The sequence below is a fragment of the Anomaloglossus baeobatrachus genome, chromosome 8 (genome assembly GCF_048569485.1).
Source record: "Anomaloglossus baeobatrachus isolate aAnoBae1 chromosome 8, aAnoBae1.hap1, whole genome shotgun sequence".
Lineage (NCBI taxonomy): Eukaryota > Metazoa > Chordata > Amphibia > Anura > Aromobatidae > Anomaloglossus > Anomaloglossus baeobatrachus.
Window position 1 is genome coordinate 207,156,620 of NC_134360.1, and position 22,545 is coordinate 207,179,164.

At 45.7% G+C, this 22,545-nt stretch overlaps 2 protein-coding genes across 3 annotated transcripts in view; one reads left to right on the top strand and one right to left on the bottom strand.

The window, feature by feature from the left end:
- LRP8 (LDL receptor related protein 8) overlaps positions 1-22,545 on the bottom strand; it is a 285,604-nt gene that overhangs the window by 40,425 nt on the left and 222,634 nt on the right. For both annotated transcript variants that reach the window (XM_075320106.1, XM_075320105.1), the window contains 7 exons: positions 20,021-20,389; positions 19,812-19,934; positions 16,560-16,688; positions 13,686-13,805; positions 6,645-6,770; positions 4,251-4,422; positions 2,540-2,767 (listed from right to left, as the gene is read on the bottom strand). In XM_075320106.1, coding sequence (XP_075176221.1) covers positions 2,540-2,767; positions 4,251-4,422; positions 6,645-6,770; positions 13,686-13,805; positions 16,560-16,688; positions 19,812-19,934; positions 20,021-20,389 — 1,267 coding nt within the window. The remainder of the gene's footprint in view (positions 1-2,539; positions 2,768-4,250; positions 4,423-6,644; positions 6,771-13,685; positions 13,806-16,559; positions 16,689-19,811; positions 19,935-20,020; positions 20,390-22,545) is intronic.
- Positions 1-22,545, top strand: part of LOC142248802 (uncharacterized) — a 74,488-nt gene that overhangs the window by 18,008 nt on the left and 33,935 nt on the right. The window lies entirely within an intron of this gene.

Sequence of the window (22,545 nt, forward strand, 5' to 3'; positions counted from 1 at the left end):
ATAGGATGAAAAGGCCGAAGCCTGGGAAGTTAAAGCAACCATTTCGGGCAGAGAGTCCCTGGTGAGGGAATGCATCTCCACCAGAGAAGCAGAGACGGCCTTAAGAGCCCACACTGCTGCAAAAGACGGGGGGAACGAGGCCCCTGCCGCTTCATATACAGATTTGGCCAGCAGGTCAACCTGGCGGTCAGTGGAATCCTTAAGTGAGGTGCCATCCGCCACAGATACGACTGTCCGGGCCGAGATTCTAGACACCGGAGGATCCACCTTAGGTGAATGAGCCCACTCCTTGACCACTTCTGGTGGAAAGGGAAAACGGTCATCAGAACTGCGCTTTGGAAAGCGTTTGTCAGGACAGGCCCTGGGTTTGGTCACAGTGGCCTGAAAACTGGAGTGGTTAAAAAAAAAAACATACTCCTTGCTCTCTTAGGTGAGGTAAACTGATGTTTTTCTACCAGAGAGGCTTGTTCCTCTGACACTGGTGGATTGAGGTTCAGTACGGAATTAATGGACGCAATTAACTCACTAACATCCGCATCACCTTCGGTTAGATCAATGGGGTACATAGAGGTAGCGTCCGAGCCCACAGTAAAGGCATCCTCCTCGCCCTGCGATTCAGCTCGTGAATCAGAGCCGTGGTACGAGGAAGGAGAAGAGTCCCTACGTCTCCGTTTAGGAGGACGAGGTCTGGGAACAGAGGAAAAATCCTCTGTGAGCACTGCAGAGCGAGTCGGAGCAGCAGAGGCGCCCTGAGAAGGGGGCTGATGCATGGTCAGCAGAGTCCGGGACAGCTGTCCCATAGAGTCGGCAAAGGACTGGGAGATAGCATTAGTAAACGATGCTACCCAAGCCGGGGGTTCAGCCACCGGGGCCGGAGCAGCCGGAGGGACCACTGGGGAGACTCTAGGCTGAGGCACCACCATGTTAGAGCAGGCATCACAATGTGGATATGTGCTCGGTTCAGGCAGTATGCGCTTACAAGCAGTGCATATAGCGTATAGCTTAGCAGACTTGCTCCTAGTGAGAGACATGCTGCTGGAGTGGAGGCTCTGCAGTAAAGAACACACTCCTTCAGAATGACCCCCAGAGAGTGTATAAAAAAGTCCACAACCAGAGGTTGTGGCTTACCAGGCCTGTTTTGTGTGCCCTCCGGTTCCACAGCTTGGACCCCCAGACAATTTGCAGAGCTGCTGCAGCCAGCGCCGATCAGCATGTGAACGCTGAGAAAATGGCGCCGGAGAGAGGAGGGGGGGTGGGGCTAGGTCCAAGAGCGGGAACCGGAGGGCCAAGGAGAGATACAGGGGAGGGAAACATCTCCTCAGAGAGGAGTGTCCTCCCCTGTGCTGAACGGCCGGTGGGCGGCGCCGCACTGATCCCCTGCATGACTGACATGCAGGGGCAGTGAAACCGAAAGTAGGCCGCAGCCGAAGCCGGGGCCTAAATTTTTACATGCGGCCGACAAGCAGGCACCCTCGGCGCGGTTCTCAGGAAAAAACCAGAGAACCGGCCGGAAACCACATACAAGTTAAAAAACACACTCTACCCCCAATAAATGTACAAGGGACCCCTGAATAACGTCTCAATACTTAGCTTATGAGACGCAGGGCCAGGTCCCTGAGGGGTGAGCGCTCCGTCCAGGCAGGGACCTAAAAGGGCTGCGGATGGAGACCGGTCTCCTGCAAAGCAGTGAGAACCGTGATGGCTCCAACTTCAAGCCAGAGCCCAGAGGGATGGTGAAGGAGCGCGGCATGTAAGGCTCCAGCCTTGTAAAATCAACCTTAACAGCACCGCCGACACAGTGGGGTGAGAAGGGACATGCCGGGAGTCCAGCTTGGACCCGCTTTTCTTCCAATTCTTTAAAATGAAAAATCAAAAATCAGATGAGAATGCATGTGTGTGTGACCTCCTGAAACACAAAGCATTAAACTGGCTGGATATGGTCTTCCAGGGGGTGTATATGCTCAGAGGGAGGAGCTACACTTTTTAGTGTAGTACTTTGTGTGTCCTCCGGAGGCAGAAGCTATACACCCATGGTCTGGGTCTCCCATAAGGAACGATGAAGAAATACTTTGTTGTGTACGATTGGTCCATGTTTCATTGGAGTTCTTCCCTCTGTAAATCTGAGCCATTTCCATGATGCAGGTTTAACACTTTTCTTGTGTCTATCCTAATTATATGACTTTTTATAGCTGGTTACAAAATGAATTTGTGCCCCCCCCCCCAAAAAAAATAATTTAAGCCTTCGCCTATCCAGAGGATTGGGGTTAACTAGTCGATTGCTGGGGGTCTGACCATTGGGACTTCCAGGGATCTAGAGATCGATGCACTGAAACTGCAAGAAAAAGATTATACAACCCTGTTCAGAGCTATGCAACCCTGTCCAGGATCAAACACTCCGGATCCCTGGGGTTCCTGGTGGTTGGATCCCCTAGCAAGTCATAAATTTAACCCTTATCCTATAGATAGCAGATAAAGTATTATTCTCTAAAAATCAATTTAAGATACTTCTGCATCATTTCATCTTCATACTAGAACTCACCCAGATGTAGGGTCAACTGCAATGGCCCTTGGGTCCCCCAGGCTCTGGTTAAAGAGCGTTTTACGTTTGCAGCCATCGGCGGTGGCGACAGTAATGGTCTTATTTCCAGAATCTGTCCAGTAAAGGTTTTTGTGGATCCAGTCTACAGCAAGACCTTCGGGGGAGTGAAGATGGCTGTTAACCAAGACTACGTGTTCTGCAGGGTCTGCGGCACGATCCAGAGGAGCACTATAAAAAAAATGTAGAAACTCAGAATAAAAACCTGAGACACAGGGATTTATGGATGTTAAGTTTACTGCTCGATAATTAACTAAAGGGTCTCCGGCAAATGATGACAAAAGTTAACACTCTAATTTTTACATACCAAATGTTAGCTTTCTGCCAAATAACTAAAGGCACATTTGGGGAATATTGGGTAGCACCTAGCTATATTAAAAAAAAAAATTATATATATACACACACATATACAATTTATATCTATATATCCATACATATCTATATATTCACATTGAGATGACAGCATTAAAAATCAGATGTATCCTGTTATGAATAGCTCTTTAAATAAATCAGCCATGTTTGTCTAATTGTGGACATCCCCTTTAATTTTGAAAGCTATCTATCTATATGGGGCGAGTGCTCCATTTCTCTGGCACTCGGCTTCAAATCTTCTGCTTCACTCCATGCCAATAGAGTTAAAGGGATTTTTGTGTCTTTTTTCAAAAAAATTCACATAACGTGTCATTCCCGAAATCTGCTCCCCAGGACTGAAAGCAATAACATCCTAACTATGGAGCCAAATCAGTGGCTGCAGTAGGTTGGGCGATGTAGCCAATCAGTGGCTGCAGTAGGTCGGGCGATGTAGCCAATCAGTGGCTGCAGTAGGTCGGGCGATGTAGCCAATCAGTGGCTGCAGTGGTCGGGCGATGTAGCCAATCAGTGGCTGCAGTGGTCGGGCGATGTAGCCAATCAGTGGCTGCAGTGGTCGGGCGATGTAGCCAATCAGTGGCTGCAGTAGGTCGGCCGATGTAGCCAATCAGTGGCTGCAGTGGCCGGGCGATGTAGCCAATCAGTGGCTGCAGTGGCCGGGCGATGTAGCCAATCAGAGGCTGCAGTGGTCGGGCGATGTAGCCAATCAGAGGCTGCAGTGGTCGGGTGATGTAGCCAATCAGAGGCTGCAGTGGTCGGGCGATGTAGCCAATCAGAGGCTGCAGTGGTCGGGCGATCGGTAATCATGACTTTATTGCTTCTGATCTGGCTGGCAAGGATTATCGGAGCAATGGCTCCAAGGCGGGAAATTTATTCCAAATGAGAGTACAGATTTTAATTCTTTTGGGAGCATGACTCCCCAAAATTTTAAAAATAGGACCAGAAAATGTATATAACAAGTAATGTTCCCATCTTGGACATTAATGGACTATCCATAGGACCTCAGGACCTCATAGCAATGTCCCACATCCCAGCTTTTCTTGGCTGCCACCAGCCATAACCTTGAGGCAGAGGATGAAAGCTTCAGGGCCAAGTTTAGCAGATATTTTAAATGTCCTAGGAATGAACATACCTTTAAATGATAAATTCTATCTACCTTCAACTGCCAGTAGGGGGAGCTCAAATGTACTATGGATTTCAATGGGAGTTGTAAAAGGCTGGAGCAAAAAACTGCATCAATAGTTGTATGTGTGACACCAAAACACAGACGTGAATACGTACTCACCTGTAAATTTTCCGATGGAAAAGGTCACACCAGTAAATCTTTTTGCTGATCACTTCTACATCCAAAGACACAACATTTTTTAATTGTGAGGCGAGACGAGAGTAATCTCTGCGGACCAGATCAATTTGGCGGAGTTCATGGCGGTTTGTAAAAATAAGGTATGGGCTCTGTCCTGTAGGACACAAAATAATGCACAAGAATATACATTTTTTAGAGATGAGCTAATCTGCTGGAAGTCAATGGAATCAAATTTACCATTTAAAAAATGTCTTATGTTCTGGGGAGGCCTCGGAGCTTAATATAGGTGGGGTTAAAAAAAAAATCTATAAAGATATTCTATATATTTTATATATACACTGTGCAGAATTATTAGGCAAATGAGTATTTTGATCACATGATGCTTTTTATACATGTTGTCCTACCCCAAGCTGTATAGGCTTGAGAGCCAACTACCAATTAAGTAAATCAGGTGATGTGCATCTCTGTAATGATGAGGGGTGTGGTGTAATGACATCAACACCCTATATAATGTGTGCTTAATTATTAGGCAACTTCCTTTCCTTTGGCAAAATGGGTCAGAAGAGAGATTTGACAGGCTCTGAAAAGTCCAAAAATGTGAGATGTCTTGCAGAGGGATGCAGCAGTCTTGAAATTGCCAAACTTTTGAAGCGTGATCACCGAACAATCAAGCGTTTCATGGCAAATAGCCAACAGGGTCGCAAGAAGCATGTTGGGCTAAAAAGGCGCAAAATAACTGCCCATGAATTGAGGAAAATCAAGCGTGAAGCTGCCAAGATGCCATTTGCCACCAGTTTGGCCATATTTCAGAGCTGCAAGGTTACTGGAGTATCAAAAAGCACAAGGTGTGCCATACTCAGGGACATGGCCAAGGTAAGGAAGGCTGAAAAACCACCACCTTTGAACAAGAAACATAAGATAAAATGTCAAGACTGGGCCAAGAAATATCTTAAGAATGATTTTTCAAAGGTTTTATGGACTGATGAAATGAGAGTGACTCTTGATGGGCCAGATGGATGGGCCAGAGGCTGGATCAGTAAAGGGCAGAGAGCTCCACTCCGACTCAGATGCCAGCAAGGTGGAAGTGGGGTACTGGTATGGGCTGGTATCATCAAAGATGAACTTGTGGGACCTTTTCGGGTTGAGGATGGAGTGAAGCTCAACTCCCAGACCTACTGACAGTTTCTGGATGACAACTTCTTCAAGCAGTGGTACAGGAAGAAGTCGGTATCGTTCAAGAAAAACATGATTTTCATGCAGTACAATGCTCCATCACATGCATCCAACTACTCCACAGCATGGCTGGCCAGTAAAGGTCTAATAGTTGAAAAAATAATGACATGGTCCCCTTGTTCCCCTGATCTGAACCCCATAGAGAACCTGTGGTGCCTCATAAAATGTAAGATGTACAGGGAGGGAAAACAGTGTCTGGGAGGCTGTGGTGGCTGCTGCACGCAATGTTGATCGTAAACAGATCAAGCAACTGACAGAATCTATGGATGGTAGTCTGTTGAGTGTCATCATAACGAAAAGGTGGCTATATTGGTCACTAATTTTTTGGGGTTTTGCATGTCAGAAATGTTTAATTCTAAATGTTGTGCAGTTATATGGGTTTACCTGGTGAAAATAAACAAGTGAGATGGGAATATATTTGGTTTTTATTAAGTTGCCTAATAATTCTGCACAGTAATAGTTACCTGCACAAACTGATATCCTCCTAAGATAGCCAAATCTAAAAAAAAACAAACCACTCCAACTTCCAAAAATATTAAGCTTTGATATTTATGAGGCTTTTGGGTTGATTGAGAACATAGTTGTTGATCAATAATAAAAAAAAATCCTCTAAAATACAACTTGCCTAATAATTCTGCACACTGTGTATATATGTGTGTGTGTATATGTTTCTGTGTGTATGTTGTATGTATGTGTGTATGTTGTATGTATGAATAAGTGTGTGTGTAATATATATATATATGCGTAGTATACACTAATAAAATTATATATATATATATATATATATATATATATATATATATAGATAGATAGATAGATAGATAGATAGATAGATAGAGAGAGAGAGAGAGAGAAAATATATAGCTACTAGAGAAAAAAATATTACAATTATTAATCAGAATGTATCAAGGCATGGTGGGAGTTGTAGTTTTCACAACAGCTGGCGTCAGAAGTGCCACAGGTTCTGACCCCACATAGTACTTGACTCTCTGCCATTGATGCGATTCCCTCCAGGCCCTGAGACACTTTTTTCTTTAAGCCATTCCATGTAGTAAACACGGCCTTAGTTGTAAGCTCATATATAATTTACTTGCTGCGGCTTCTTGCTCCCCACTTAGTGACACGCTCGTCCCCGGCACTCACCTGCCGCTTTGCACGTCTTAGACACGCTGTCCATCTGAAATCCTTCGTAACATTCACATTTATAGTCTCCTTTATAATTGACGCAGATCTGACTGCAGGCGTCGGGGTTCTCACATTCGTCAATGTCTGAAAACCAAACATAAAAGGCAAAATATAGGAACATGAAATGAATATTAAGCCCATCACCAGTGTGGCAAGTACCGAGGAGAAAAATTAATAGGAGAAATAGAAGGATTTTTTTATTTGAATTTTAAAGCAAGGATCACTGTCTAATGTCTGTGTCTGGTACTATAGCTCAGGCCAATTTAAGAGTATGAAGATAAGTTGTAATACCAGAGATGGCCAATGGTCAAGAGTGGCGCTGTTTCTGGAAAAATACAGAGCTTCTAATCTCATAAATCGAGGCTATGGATACTTGCCCCTGTATGTAATATTGCACAGTACATGAGATTTCAAAATTTGTCCTCTGAGCATTGATCTCTGCAACAGCAGCAGAAGAGGGGGGAGGGGAACAGTTTCATTTACTTAAAGCGGACCTGTCACTTGACGTAGATATGTAATTTCTTTACCTGGTATAAATACCGCTGTTCTCCTGAATCCAGTGTAGTTTTTCTTTGCTCCTGTGCCTCTCCGTTCCTGAGATAGGACCTCATCTTCCCTGTATATAAAGCTACTACCTTTTAGTCAAATGGGAGTGGCCCTCAAAAAGATGCCCCCAGAAAAGAGCGTAGGTACATCCCCATTTAAGATTTATATATAGGAAAGAGGGGGCCATATATTAATAAAGGAGGGGAGCAGGAACAAAAGAAAATCCAACACCGGATTCAGGAGGACGGCGGCATTTACATCCGGTAAAGAAATGAACAATTTTAAAGCAAGTGACCTCCCTCCTTGTCCCCGTCCCTGTAAATAATTTTATATCCCATTAATTGAAATCTGTGTTGTGTTATTCCTCTGTTGTTCCTCCTGGAAATATACGAATAACCTGACAACTGGGTGGTACCAGTTGGGGCCCGTTCCAACATAGTCTGACAATATCCAATATGTACAGTAACACCCATAGGCACCCAGTTGTCAATTTATCCATACATTTCTAGGAAGAATAACAGAGGAACAGTGCAATAAAGACTTCTAAGGAAAGATGCAACAGGATTGATGTTTTAAGGCCATGTGCCCACAGGACATCGTACCTGTGGACTTTTCTGCAGGTATTTCCGCAGGTTCACGCAACAACTACCTGGAATCCGCAGCTATCCATTCATGCGATAAAATCTGCGGTTGCTTTCTCCCGTGGGCACATAGCCTAAAGGTCCATGAGACTTACAAGCAAAAAATGACCGGCTGGGCTAGGGGACATGGGCGTGTGGGACAGACACAAAGTAGATGCTAAGACAAATACAAGTTATGTCCTCTACTCTGGCTGAGACTTTCTTTGCTCAGGATGGAGACTCGCCAGTTACCCGTCTGCTGGGCCTTTAACAAGTCTGCCCCATCTCACCAAGAAAATGCCCAGCCCCATAGCGGCTTTCAGAAAGATGGAACTTTCTAGTCCCCTCCAGCCCCCTATTAGGCTCCAGTCCTTCTCTGTAACCCTGATACAGGCACTACAATCCCCTCCCGCTTCTGCGGATCACAGCTAGTAATAAAAGGAGGGGGTGGGGAAAGAAAGTCTGCAGAGAGCCTATAGGGGTATTAAATCATCTGCCCGGTACCCCCCACCCTCATTGATTCCCTACACACTTTTTTCCAGTGATAAGACAATGGACTCAAAATCTTACTGCAACACAGAAGTCAAGCCCGGCGCAGAAATCTACATCAACTGTGAGTACATGTGTGCACGAGTACAATGTGTGCGTGTGTATGTATGTAAGTATGTGTGTAAGTGTACCATGTGTGCGTATGTATATGTACAATGTGTGTGTATGTATATGTAGTGTGTTTGCATGTAAGTGTACAGTGTGTTTGCATGTAAGTGTACAATGTGTGTGTATGTAAGTGTACAATGTGTGTGTATGTATCTATATGTACTGTGTGTGTATGTAAGTGTACAATGTGTATGTGTGTGTATGTAAGTGTACAATGTGTGTGTATGTATGTGTACAATGTGTGTGTGTGTATGTGTACAATGTGTGTGTATGTGTACAATGTGTGTGTGTATGTATGTATGTATGTATGTATACATACATACAATGTGAGTATGTATGTATACATACATGATACAAGTAAAATATATCTTTGTACCGTTTTAGCCAGTAGAGATAAAACAATTGTTTAAAAGAACTGAGTCCCCTCAGTGGTTGATACCTTTTAATGGCGAACTGAAAAGATGGTAATAATAGCAAGCTTTCGAGACTCCTCAGGTCTCTTCATCAGGCGTGGTATAACACAGAAAAGATTTTGTGTTATACCATGCCTGATGAAGAGACCTGAGTAGTCTCGAAAGCTTGCAATTATTACCATCTTTTCAGTTCGCCATTAAAAGGTATCAACCACTGAGGACTCTCAGTTCTTTTAAACAATTTTTGTATACATACATACATACATACAATGTGTGAATAATGTGTGTACATATATTATATGTGTATATATCAGTCTATGTAAGTGTGTGTTATTCTATATATGCACATACATGCAGGAGAAAATCTAAGTACACGCTCATTGAATTCTATGGCGTTACGTATAACTACATAATAAAAAGCATCTAATCCTTAAAAAGCCTTAAAATTAAGAAAATACTATATCCGATGACCAACACATGACAAATTACACCATGTCTTTATTTATCAGTGTGATAAAAATTAAGTACACCCCACAACCCAATAGCCCGTAGATGCAGCTTTAGCAGCAATAACTTTAGTAATAGTTTTCTGCATGGCTTCATCAGTCGCTCACATTGTTCTGGAGGAATTTTGGTTTATTCTTTTTTTCGCAATGTGATTTGTGGGCACTCGTTTTCGCACAGTTCTCATCACCGTATTTGAATTTGTGAGATCTTGGCTTTGGGCTATTATAACCCCCCCACTCCGCCCAATTCTTTTCTTCTTCAGACATCCTGATGTAGATTTACGGCTGTTTGTGACCCAGTCTCAGACGGGCTTTAGCTTTTGGATAGATGGCCCCATATTTTACTCTGCAGTCACTGAATAGACAATGAACTCCTCTATATACCACAAGGTGCTCAGGTCCTGTGGCTGCAAAATGAACCCAAATCATCATTCCCCACCACCAAACTTGACAGTATGAGGTGTTCGGCCATAATGCCCTGCATCAGGTTTGTACAGATATGTTGTATTTGTTTTTTTTTACCAATCAACTTGCTTCTGGTCTCATTTGTCCAAAGGACATTGCTCCAGAGAGGGGTCTTGTGGTTTCTTCAAATGAAACTTTGCAAGCTTTAGCTGTTCTGCCATGTCTTTTTTTTTTTGTAGAAAGAAAGGGTTTTTTTTCCTGGCAAATGGTCCAAACAACCATACTTGTTCAAGTTTATGACCGTACAATTAGAAAAAGACTAAATGAAGCCTTTAGCATCTGAGCTTTAGCTCTTGAGTTTTCCTCTGAGGATTGCACACTCTGACCTTTGTGGTGAACTTGCTGGCATGTCCACCCTGGTAAGATTGACAATTGTCTTGACTGTTTTCCACTTGTGAATAATCTCACTGTAAAATGATGGTTTCCAGTTTGTATGCACAGTGTAAAATTAAAAGTGCTGCGGATATAAAAATGATCTTGCTCGATAATCCTCGCACTGGGTGAAATGTGCAGATTTGCTGTACCTTTTTGCAGGGGTTTTTTTTTTGCAGAAGCTGTTCACATACAACAGTTATCACAATACGTTAATACACCACAAAGATCTGCTCTTCTGCTCTAGGTGAAATGGATGGTGACATCTTACAGTAGTGGACAACTTTCTGTCCAGCTGTTAGTTTCCATGTGGCTGCAATGCTCCGCGTGTACTTGTAATGTTATCTGTATTTATAGCTCTGATATGAGACGCAAGCATCCTCCGTATACTGTATGCAAGTAACATTACTGGTAACGGACATGTTACAGGTAGTGGATGGGTTATCCTCTATAATAGTAACAGTAAGAAGTAACTGCCTCCCTTGAGAAATTGGCCATACTATTGGTTCCACAAGCACATCAATGTAACACCCAGCTGTTACTGTGCCTGGGATGAAGACTAAGGGGGCCCGGCTACTGTAAATTATACAACCTCACAACATAGGCCAAGGATTAGGATCGATGTGATGTTCTCTCATGAATACCTCTTTATGGCTTGGCCCACATGGCCTCCATCTTTCGTGCCTATAACACCATTGAGCTCTTATAAACAGCATTCCAGAATGCTGTATATATGAGCCCAGGCCACTGTGTAGTGAAGGTAAAAAAACACTTATAATACTCACCTAGGAGGGGCGGTCCGGTCCGATGGGTGTCACTGCTCTCCGGTCCAGCGCCTCCTCCCTGCTGCGATCTCTGTCCTCCTCCATCTGGGGCCCATGTGCATGCACAGTAGCCGGCATTGAGGTCCTGCTCAGGGCAGATCAAAGTATTGTAGTGTGCATGCGTGGGTGGTCTTTAAACTTTCCTCGTGCCTGCGCATTACAGTGCTTTGATCTGCCCTCAGCAGGACAGATCAAAGGACGCCTGCGCAAGACTGCAATTATGGCCTCTGTGGATGACATAGACACGTCACCCATACTGAGCTGGGTAGAAGGAGGATGGAAATTGCAGCAGAGAGGAGGCGCCGGACCGGTGAGCAGCAACACATATCGGACCGGACCACCCCCATAGGTGAGTATTATAAAAGTGCTTTTTATGTTCTACAGTGCGGCCTGGGCTCTTATGTACAGTATTCTGGAATGCTGTATATAAGAAGATCAGTGGCGGTGGCCGCAGCTTATAGTCGCCAAATTTGGTGACACGTTCCCTTTAATCTCCAGCTATCACTGCGTCAAAAAAAGGTGGAGCAATGAGGATGCCTTCACGACAGAACATCACACCAGCCCTGGTCTGGGTTGGCATAATGAATGGTAGCTGGATCACTCTAATGCCTGCTTTACATGAGTCGATCTATCGTGCGATAGCACGAGCAATCATACCCGCCCCCGTCGTTTTTGCGTCACGGGCAAATCGCTGCCCGTGGCGCACAAACTCGTTTAACCCCCGTCACACGCACATACCTGCCGAGCGACCTCGCTGTGGGCGACGAACGTCCACTTCCTGAAGTGGGAGGGACCTTCTGCGTCACAGCGGCGTCACACGGCAGCCGGCCAATAGAAGCGGAGGAGCGGAGATAAACGGGATGTAAACATCCCGCCCACCTCCTTCCTTCCACATAGCCGGCGGGAGCCGCGGGACACAGGTTAGCTGTGTTCATCGTTCCCGTGGTGTCACACGGAGCAACGTGTGATGCCACGGAAACGATGAACAACCGGCACCATTTTAATTAAACAATTTTATGAAACCTAGCGACGAGTACACGACTCACGATTTGCGAGCGATACTGCGTCGCTAGGAGGTATCACACGAGACGCCATCGCGTACAATGCTGGATCTGCTTCACGAAAACCGTGACCTAGACTATGCATCGCACGATAGCTCGTCTCGTGTAAAGCACCCTTTAGTCCCCATTCCTAGTATACTAACAGCTCGCTTTACATTGATTTGGTCGTGGATCAGCGGTACTGTTATTGCGCCAAAATGTCCCAGGATCCATTTTGTTAACACAAGAAAGCCAGCCCATACTACTGTGAGTAGCCTTGCTTGGCATCATAGTATTACCATGGCCTCCAGCATCTCCAGACTTGTCTCCCATCGAGCACATCTCGGACGTCATTGGTCGGCAATTACACGGGGAGCTGCCAGCAGTGGATCTTGATGACTTGTTCAAGTACACTCAGGGAGGCAGTGCGTTCCTTAGACAACCATTACTAACCTCATTGATATTAGCCAAGTAGTGCAAGTGTCGGGATTTCTGCTCATACTAAAATAATCGTAATGTTCTGAAAATTTAGTTTACATTTTTTCAATCATTTGCAGATCAGTAACGTATCTATCCATCCTGTGATTTCCATAATACCATGACTTTTCCGTCATGGTTTTGCAATTTCACCGTTGAGGCATGTAATTATTATTATTATTATAGCGCCATTTATTCCATGGCGCTTTACAAGTGAGAGAGGTTATACGTACAACAATCATTAACAGTACAAGACAGACTGGTATAGGAGGAGAGAGGACCCTGCCCGCGAGGGCTCACAGTCTACAGGGAATGGGTGATGGTACAATAGGTGAGGACAGAGCTGGTTGCGCAGTGGTGTACTGGCCTGAGGGCTATTGTAGGTTGTAGGCTTGTTGGAAGAGGTGGGTCTTGAGGTTCCTCTTGAAGCTTTCCACGGTAGTGGAGAGTCTGATGTGCTGAGGTAGAGCGTTCCAGAGTATGGGGGAGGCACGGGAGAAATCTTGTACGCGATTGTGGGAAGAGGAGATAAGAGAGGAGCAGAGAAGGAGATCTTGTGAGGATCTGAGGTTGCGTGCGGGTAGGTACCGGGAGACTAGGTCACAGATGTAGGGAGGAGACAGGTTGTGCATGGCTTTGTATGTCATGGTTAATGTTTTGAACTGGAGTCGTTGGGCGATGGGAAGCCAGTGAAGGGATTGGCAGAGTGGCGAGGCTGGGGAGTAGCGAGGGGAGAGGTGGATTAAGCGGGCCGCAGAGTTTAGGATAGATTGGAGGGGTGCAAGAGTGTTGGAAGGGAGGCCAGAGAGCAGGAGGTTGCAGTAGTCGAGGCGGGAGATGATGAGGGCATGCACTAATGTTTTATATAATTATATGTTATACACACACACACACACACACACACACACACACACACAATGAAGTCATCTGCATTATGAGTTAACAGCATATAATTTACAGCAGACGGAAGGAATCAGTTTAAAGACGGCACCGCGCATGCGCACGTGCGGTGTTCTTGCTTCTTCAGGTAAAAATTGCCTGCAGCCAGATTGATAAAGGTCAATAAGTATGTAACGTACCTCCACATGTTTTCTTATCAATTAACTTGTAGCCTGTAGGGCAGTCACATTCATGTCCCACCTTCAGATCCTTGCATATGTGCGAACAACCGCCGTTATTTATCAAGCACTCGTTAACACCTAAGATATGACAGTCCGTTAATAGAGAATCATGCAGCGCAGGGTCCATTACAAGGGTCAATAATGGGGAAATGAGCATTCATAAGAACACATGAGCAGTAATTTACATTAGTTTACGACAGGGTGATCATCACCGCTGCAGCCATTCATTACGCCCAGCGGCAATACTGGTGTAGATCGTGCTAACCAGGGAGCACAAAAACTGGCTGTAGTGATCATGTGTCCTTCAGTCGGAATATCACTGCTACAGCCAAATCACAGGCAAAGCAGAATAATAAAAAATACATAAAAGGTAATTTATACTGTGTAGGGATACCAATGACAAAGAAAATGGTAACATCCAGGTGTTAAAGAGGTTGTCCACTACTTCTACACAGATGGCCGATCCTTAGGATAATTCATCAATGTCTGATCGGCCAGGGTCCGACACCCGGCACCCGCACCGATCAGCTGTTTTCGGTGATGGCAGCCGGAACTGCCCCATTAACTGATAGAGGCCGTGGCCAGGTACTGCACATCCACATCCCATTCAAATCAATGAGGCGGATATGCAGTACCCGGACACAGCTGCTATCAAAAGACTGAGCAGCTCTGGAACTGAGCATCTCCCGCTGCCTGCTGCCACCGCCGGCACAAAGAACAGCTGATTAGCGGGGGTGCCAAGTGTTGGACCCCGGCCGATCAGACATTGATGACTTATCCTAAAGGCCCAGTCACACTAAACAACTTACCAGCGATCCCAACAACGATACAACCTGATAGGGATCGCTGGTAAGTTGCTAGGAGGTCGCTGGTGAGATGTCACACTAAGCGACGCTCCAGCGATCCCACCAGCAACCTGACCTGGCAGGGATCGCTGGAGCGTCGCTACACGTGGAAGCATGCTGCGCTTGGTAACTAAGGTAAATATTGGGTAACCAGCTCCCTGTTCCCTGCACTCCTAGCCACAGTACACATCGGGTTAATTACCCGATGTGTACTCCGGCTACGTGTGCAGAGAGCAGGGAGCCGGCACTGGCAGTGTGGGAGCGGTAACAAAGGTAAATATCGGGTAACCAAGGGAAGGGCTTCTTGGTTACCCGATGTTTACCGTGGTTACCAGTGTCCGCAGAAGCCGGCTCCTGCTGCCTGCACATTTAGTTGTTGCTCTGTCGCTGTCACACGCAGCGATGTGTGCTTCACAGCGGGACAGCAACAACTAAAAAATGGTCCAGTACATTCAGCAACAACCAGCGACCTCACAGCAGGGGCCGGGTTGTTGCTGGATGTCACACACAGCAACATCGCTAGCAAGTTGTGCCTCAGCAGCGATGTTGCTATCGATGTTGCTTAGTGTGACGGTACCTTAAGGATCGGCCATCAATGTAAAAGTAGTGGACAACCTCTAACTTATTCATACATTTCCATTAGGAATAAAAAAAAAAAAAAAAAAAAAAGACCACCACAATGTAGATTTCTAAGAAAAGTTTCCGAGAAAATGTTATTTCATGGGCAAAGTAAGTATTTACCAAAAAAGAAACATCAGGTGAGATGACCGGTACATGTTAAGGAGAATCTGTCACTAGATTTATGGTGCCCAAACCATGGGAGCACAAATCAGTGCAAAATTGCATCCGGTTATGCTTTACTCCGAAACGTTTCAGAGAAAACAAATTTGAAAAGCCATCTGGGGATGATCGGGAGAGACCTGACTCGTCCGGTGTGGCACACGGCCATGCTTCTCTTCACCTCGATTAATAGACCAGTCTTTCCCCACGTACACACACAACACAGAACTCTCAATCAACCGGAATGGGGTAGGGAGAAGCCGACTGGGAACATTATTAGACTAATCCGGTCTCTTCCTATCGTCCCCGGCTGGCTTTTCAAACGGTTATCTCTGAAATGCCGCAACATGTCAGAGTAAAGCCCCCATCACATTTAATGACTTACCAGCGATCCCGAAAACGATGTGACCTGATAAGGATCGCTGGTAAGTTGCTGGTAAGTCGCTGGTGAGATTTCACACAGTCAGATCTTACCAACGACGCAGTAACGATCAGCGACCTGTATAACTATCTTGGCGGGCGTTGGGACTGTGTTAGGAGGTCGTTGGTAGGCGTCATACACAGCGATGCGTCCTGCCCAGCAGGACATCGCCTTTGAACAAAATGGTCAAGAACATTCAGCAACGACTAGCGATCTCACAGCAGGGGCCTGATCGCTGGTAGGTGTCACACATAACGAGGTCGCAGGCGGGATCGTTGTTGCGTCACAGAAACGGTGACGCAGCAACAATTTCGTTAGCGATCTCGTTGTGTGTGACGGGGCCTTAACCCTTACCTGGCTGTAATCGCTGAACTATTATCACATTCATGCTGCCTGCGGTTTGGGTAGCATGAATCTAATGACAGGTTCCCTTTAATATGTTAATCCGTGTATACAGTCAGTAGTTGTTAGTTACTACTTGCAGGTCTTCGCAACATTTGGAGCTTAGTGGGTTCGAGCTCAGGGAGCTAAAATCCTGATGTTTCGTTTGCATTATTAAAGTTTAATGAGAACAGGGGGATCCAAGTTTACAGAAAATCAACACATTACTATTACATGAGGTTTGTTTAGTCTGTAAATGATATCCAGGGCGGCTTCTGGGTCCCATGTGCATAGAGCTGCTGTAGGATCCAGCTGCTATTCTATTCATCTGGAAGTATCAGAAGTCGGAGTTCTGTACAATCAACACAACTTGTGCAAAAAGGAACATGTGGGGAACAAACTCACCGCACTCCTTCAGAGGTTCATCAGACCAGTCCCGGCAGTCCTGATTAAAGTCACACACTTTCCGAATGTCAATACATTCTCCGCTTTTGCACTGAAATGTTCCTTCTGCATCGCACGGCACTTCCACTGCTGCAAGAATTAAAATCAGTATTACTGGAAGTTACAATACGACTGCTCGAGTTGTAAGGTTTTGTAAAGTTAGCTGAAATTTAAAGAGGTGGTTGTCTAATCAGCATAGTGGTCATGCCTCAATGTAAACCTCATACAGAAGGCTTTTTTTAAATACCTTGTTTAGTCAATTGTTTCTCTGAGCGGCGCTATTACGGTTCGCTCATCCCCTTCACGTGACCCCCGTGGCTCCGTGACCTCTGAGATCTGGTGATGTCACATCAACTTCCAGTTGACCCGGCATCACAGATACAGGCCCCAGTCTTCCTGAGTGACAGAACTGTGGGCGGTGTTTCATCACTCGTCACAACCTAACATCGCTCCTGCTTGCAGCGCTCTTCAGCAAAGGAGAGAGCGCGCAAGATGCTGGCCTGTGATGAGCGGTGAAACGCCACCCACAACCCAGTCACTCGGTGAGACTGGATCCCGCCTGAAGTCAACGGGAAGTTGATATGACATCACTAAATCTCAGAGGTTACAGAGCCCGAGGGTCACGTGATGGGGATGAGCGGACCGCAATAGCGCCGCTCAGAGGCACAATTGACTAAACAAGGTATTAAAAAAGAAACCTCCTTTATGACGTTTACATGGATGTGTGGCCACTATGCTATGTAGTGAACCACTCCTTTAAGACTAAACTTTGAAACCCAAATGTTATGCGACCAATATCGAGCTGCTAAATTGCATTAAGCTAATGTGGTCGCGTTGCGACACTCAAATGCTGCCACAATATGACCATGGCCAAATCACAAATCCTGATGGATTTCAAGGCGACCACATTCACATTAACCACATTATAGACATTGTCACTACTGTCCTCAAAGTGCCATGTAATATGATGGCCAAAGCTGCAGTGTCTATGTGGAAGTGCAAAGGATCTTTATTAACAGAGCTGGCTGTGCACCTCCGCGCGGACAATGCAGCTGTGCTCACTTTGTGGCATTGGCTGCTCTCATCACTGGCTCCTGCCTGCGGCTGTCGCTAGGTGCTGTGCTGTAAACAGGAGAGAATGATGAGAACTGGCAATGACACTGTAAACCGGCTGCAGAGTCCATGCGGAGCCGCTGATTCAGCTCAGGCGGCGCTCACTTGTCCGCTGTCTATCAAGATAGCACTAAGCGCTCAGTAAGGGAAAATGGGGGGGTGCAACAGTGCACTGAGCCCTCGGCCACACCAAGAGTAGCCTGAAGCCCCTTCATCTGCATACAAAATAAAAAGTATTTTATTTTATAGCAACTAAAGCAATACAATGTTCACAAGTATGATTTCTATAGAGGCCAAGATACATTATTATTTTTATGTGAAAAATGGGAACAGAGTTCGATTTCTGTTAATACATTTTGTGCATTCATTTATTTATTTTAAACTTGAAAGCATTATTTTTGCAATTGGGTTTCATTGGAAAAAAAAAAATGGCACGGTTTTGGCTTCTACAGGCTCTATTATTCCCCTGCATATTCAGCTTTGATTTGGTCGGTGGTGATAAATCAGCTGAGAGGAGATCAGAAAAAGACAAGAAATTAATTCCGTATTTTCCCATCAGAACAAGCTCACTGATAGATTCTCAGATAACTCACTCTGCAGCCGGCAACAGACAGCGCAGCACTGAGATTGTAGAAGGCAAACGGTGTAATATTTTTTTTTAATGGGACTCAATCAAATCAGAAAAATTGTTTTAACCCCTTCAGCCCCGGGGTACTTTCCGTTTTTTGCGTTTTTTGTTTTTTGCTCCCCTTCTTCCGAGAGCCGTAACTTTTTTATTTTTCCATCAATCCTGCCATATGAGTGCTTGTTTTTTGCGGGACAAGTTGTACTTTTAAATGAAACCATAAGTTTTACCATGTGGTGTACTGGAAAACAGCAAAAAAATTCCAAATGCGGAAAAATTGCAAAAAAGTGTGATGGCACAATAGTTTTTGGGTTGTTTTATTCACGGTGTTCACTATATGGTAAAACTGATGTGTGGGTATGATGCCTGAGGTCGGTGCGAGTTTGTAGACACCAAACATGTATAGGTTTACTTGTATCTAAGGGGTTAAAAAAAATTCACAAGTTTGTCCAATAAAACTGGGGCACGTTTTGCGCCATTTTCCGAAACACGTAGCGTTCTTATTTTTTGGGATCTATGGCTCAGTGACTGCTTATTTTTTGCGTCTCGAGCTGATGTTTCTAATGGTACCATTTTTGCGCAGATGCTACGTTTTGATCGCCTGTTATTGCATTTTGCATAAAACTTGCGGCGACCAAAAAATGTAATTTTGGCGTTTGGAATTTTTTTGCCACTACGCCGTTTACCAATCAGATTAATTGATTTTATATTTTGATAGATCGGGCATTTCTGAACGCGGCGATACCAAATATTGGTATATTTATTTTTTAACCCTTTAATTTTCAATGGGGGGAAAGGGGGGGTGATTTGAACTTTTAGGTTTTTTGTTGTTTTTTTATTTTTTAAAACTTTTTTTAACTTTTTTTTATTTTACTAGTCCCCCTAGGGGACTATAGCGATCAGCAATTCAATCGCTATTATCTATCTGCTGATCACAGCTATACAGCTGTAAACAGCAGATACAATCACTTTCTTTTTCCCTCTGCTCTCGGCCGAGGGAAAACGAAAGTGAAGCTTCGTAGCTGCAAGCGTCATGACATGACCCTGTGCTACGATGGCAACCACAGATAGTCACGTGATCACGCACGTGACTTCCGGTGGGGGCGGCGGTAAGTAAAAAAACATGGCCGTGCGCATTTAGATCTTGCTGCCAGACTTTGGCAGCAAGATTTAAGGGGTTAATGGCCGCGGGTGGAAGTGATTCCACCCGCGGCTAGCAGGCACACATGTTAGCTGTTGAAAACAGCCGATATGTGTGCTGACCGCCGCCTGCCCGTGGCAGGGGGCGGGGCTTAACGGGACTCGCTCCATGACGGATATATCCGTCCATGGTCGTGAAGGTGTTAAATCCCTAACTATGTATTAACGTAGAAATCAAAAAATATGTCTACAGTAGCGGATGACCCCTTTAAGGAAAATGTTAGTATAGCTCCAGCCTTGATATCATGTATATAAAGTCAAGTAAACTGGATTACCAGTGCGACATCCCGTCTCATCGCTGCCATCGAGGCAATCTCGGATTCCGTTACATTGATACATCCCAAATATACAGGATCCGTCACCACACTGGAACTCATCCGGGCGACAGGACACCATGGCTGTGAGGGCAGAAAGCTGAGAGTTAATGTCATCTATAGATATGAGTATTCGAGCAGATCACTTTCCCTATAAACTGAACACTCACGGCAATCCTTCTCGTCGGACTTGTCTTTACAGTCCTGGTCGCCGTCGCACCTCCAGCTCAGGTGAACACACTTGCCATTGCCGCACCTGAACTCCTGAGCACCACATTGGGTCACCGCCTGTGGTTGACTTTTCAGGCCACATCGATCCTCAGATTCATCTGACTGGTCTGCACAATCGGCTTGCCCATCACATACCCACTTTTCGGGGATGCACACCCCTTTTCCGCAGCGGAACTGTCCCGATTTACAAGTGACTAAGGCGCAATACTCCTCATCGCTGCCATCACCACAGGTATCGGCGCCGTCACACACAAAACTTGCAGAGATACAGAACTTATTGCTGCACTGGAATTCACCGCGTGGGCAACCTGCAACGTAAGATTACAGAGACATCTTAGTATTTGTTCACACATGGCATTTTTTCTGAAGCCAAAACTGTCACACAGCGTTTTATAAGCAGCATTTTGAGGTTTTTAAGCCAGATTACGTGTGATTTGTCTACAGTACATATAAATAAAGTTACCTTATTTTTCGTTTTATAAGATGCACCGGATTATAAGACGCACCCCAAATTTGAAGGAGAAAAATAGGAAAAAAAATGTTTTACTGTTAAAATGAGCGCATCTTATGTTAGCTCACCAGAGCTCGGATGGGGTGTCGCGGCTCAGGAAGGTCGGCGATACTGCAGGCTAGAGGGGTGTCACAGCAGCAGGCACCATTGATCTGCCAGCGGGCTTCAGAGGAGGGGGTGTCGTGGCTCAAGAGGGTCAGTGTGCAGCAGTGGAGGGTTGGCAATACTGCGGGCTCGTGGGGTGTCGCAGCGGCAAGCGCCACTGATCTGCCAGCGGACTGCAGGCTCCATTGAATCATCGGCTGCGGATGCGATAGACTTCAAGAAAATGGTCGCGGAGGTGGCGCGTACGCAGATTGGCAGTTGACGGCATAGACTTCAAGAAAACGGCCACCAAGACCAGAGATTCAAAACAGCCCGCAGATCAATGGCGCCTGCCGCCACGACACCCCACAAGCCCGCAGTATCGCCGACCCATCATGCCGCACACTGACCCTCTTGAGCCACGACACGCCCTCCTCCAAGCCCGCTCGCAGATTAATGGCAAAGCCACATGATGTCTTCTGAATTTGAAGTGAGGCTGTGTGTGCCCACGGAAGATTAAACCTGTGGATTTATCTGCGGAAAATCCGCGGATTTTCTGGATTTTCCAGATAAATCCGCAGGTTTCAGCAAGTACAGACACTCCCCGTGTTAGCCTATGGAACATGGGTAGTGCTGTGTTCATGCTGCGGATATGTGCGGCTGCGGAATATGCTGCGGATGTCCCGCAGCCGCACGTATTTGCATGTCAATTATTTCTGCAGAATTACCTGCGGAAATCCTGGCTCTCTTATGGAGATAGAGGCCGGGACTTCCGCAGGTAAGTCGCACGAATACCCGCAGGTTTACTGCAGCTATTTTGCTGTACTACCGCAGCTATAAATAGCTGCGGTTTCACGGGAGCAGCTGCGTGAAACCTGTGGATGTACCTGCGGATGGGCACATAGCTTTACACTTTTTACATTTTCAGTTGGACTATTTTCCTGAAAAGTTTGGTATTGTTAGTGAAGAGCAAAAGAGAAAGATTTCATCAGGATATCAAGGAGATGGAACGACGATACCGAGATAGATGGAAGGTAAAGATGATGGAGTCACAGAGAAGATCCGCAGGCCTTCTATAAGGCTACTTTCACACTTGTGTTCAGCGCATTCAGTCACTATGGAGAATAGCGCAGTCCGTTAACGCACTGCGCTATGCATCCGCTGGATGACGCAGCGTCGTTATTTTGACGCTGCGTCGGGCGGAAGGAACGCAGCATGTAACGTTTTTTTGAGCAGCGCAATCCGTAGGATTTCACTGCGCATGCTCTTTTTTTTTTTTTTTTTTTTTTAAATCACAAACTTTATTTTTGTTGTCTCTCGGTGGCCGAAGCTGAGCGCCCGCCCGCCGGCATGCCCGGCCACCGGCAAGTGAGAGCACTAAGCTGAGCGTCCGCCCGACGGCATGCCCGGCCACCGGCAAGTGACAGCGCTCAGCTGAGTGCCCAAGTGAGAGTGTTCAGCTCAGCAACCGGCCGCCGGCAAGTGACAGCGCTCAGCTGAGCAACCGACCGCCGGCATGCCCGGCCGCCGGCATGTGAGGGCGCCCAGCTGAGTGCTCGGCAGCCGGCTATTGAGAGCGATTGGCTGATCGTTCACAATAGTCGGCTGCCGGTAAACTGTAAAGAAGAAGAAGAAGAAAAAAATAAATAAATAAAGCTTTCCGTTGTTTTGTACGATCCGTAGCATTGCGTTGTGCCACTATATGCAACGCATCCGTTGCATCAGTCACACAACGCAATGCCACGGAAGCCGTCCAACGCAAGTGTGAGAAAAGGGATCAAGTGAAGCTTTTGAAGAGAAAAGTAAGGTGCAAGAATTACCATAAATTTCAGATTATAAGTGCACTTTTTTTTTATAAAAAAAAAAAAA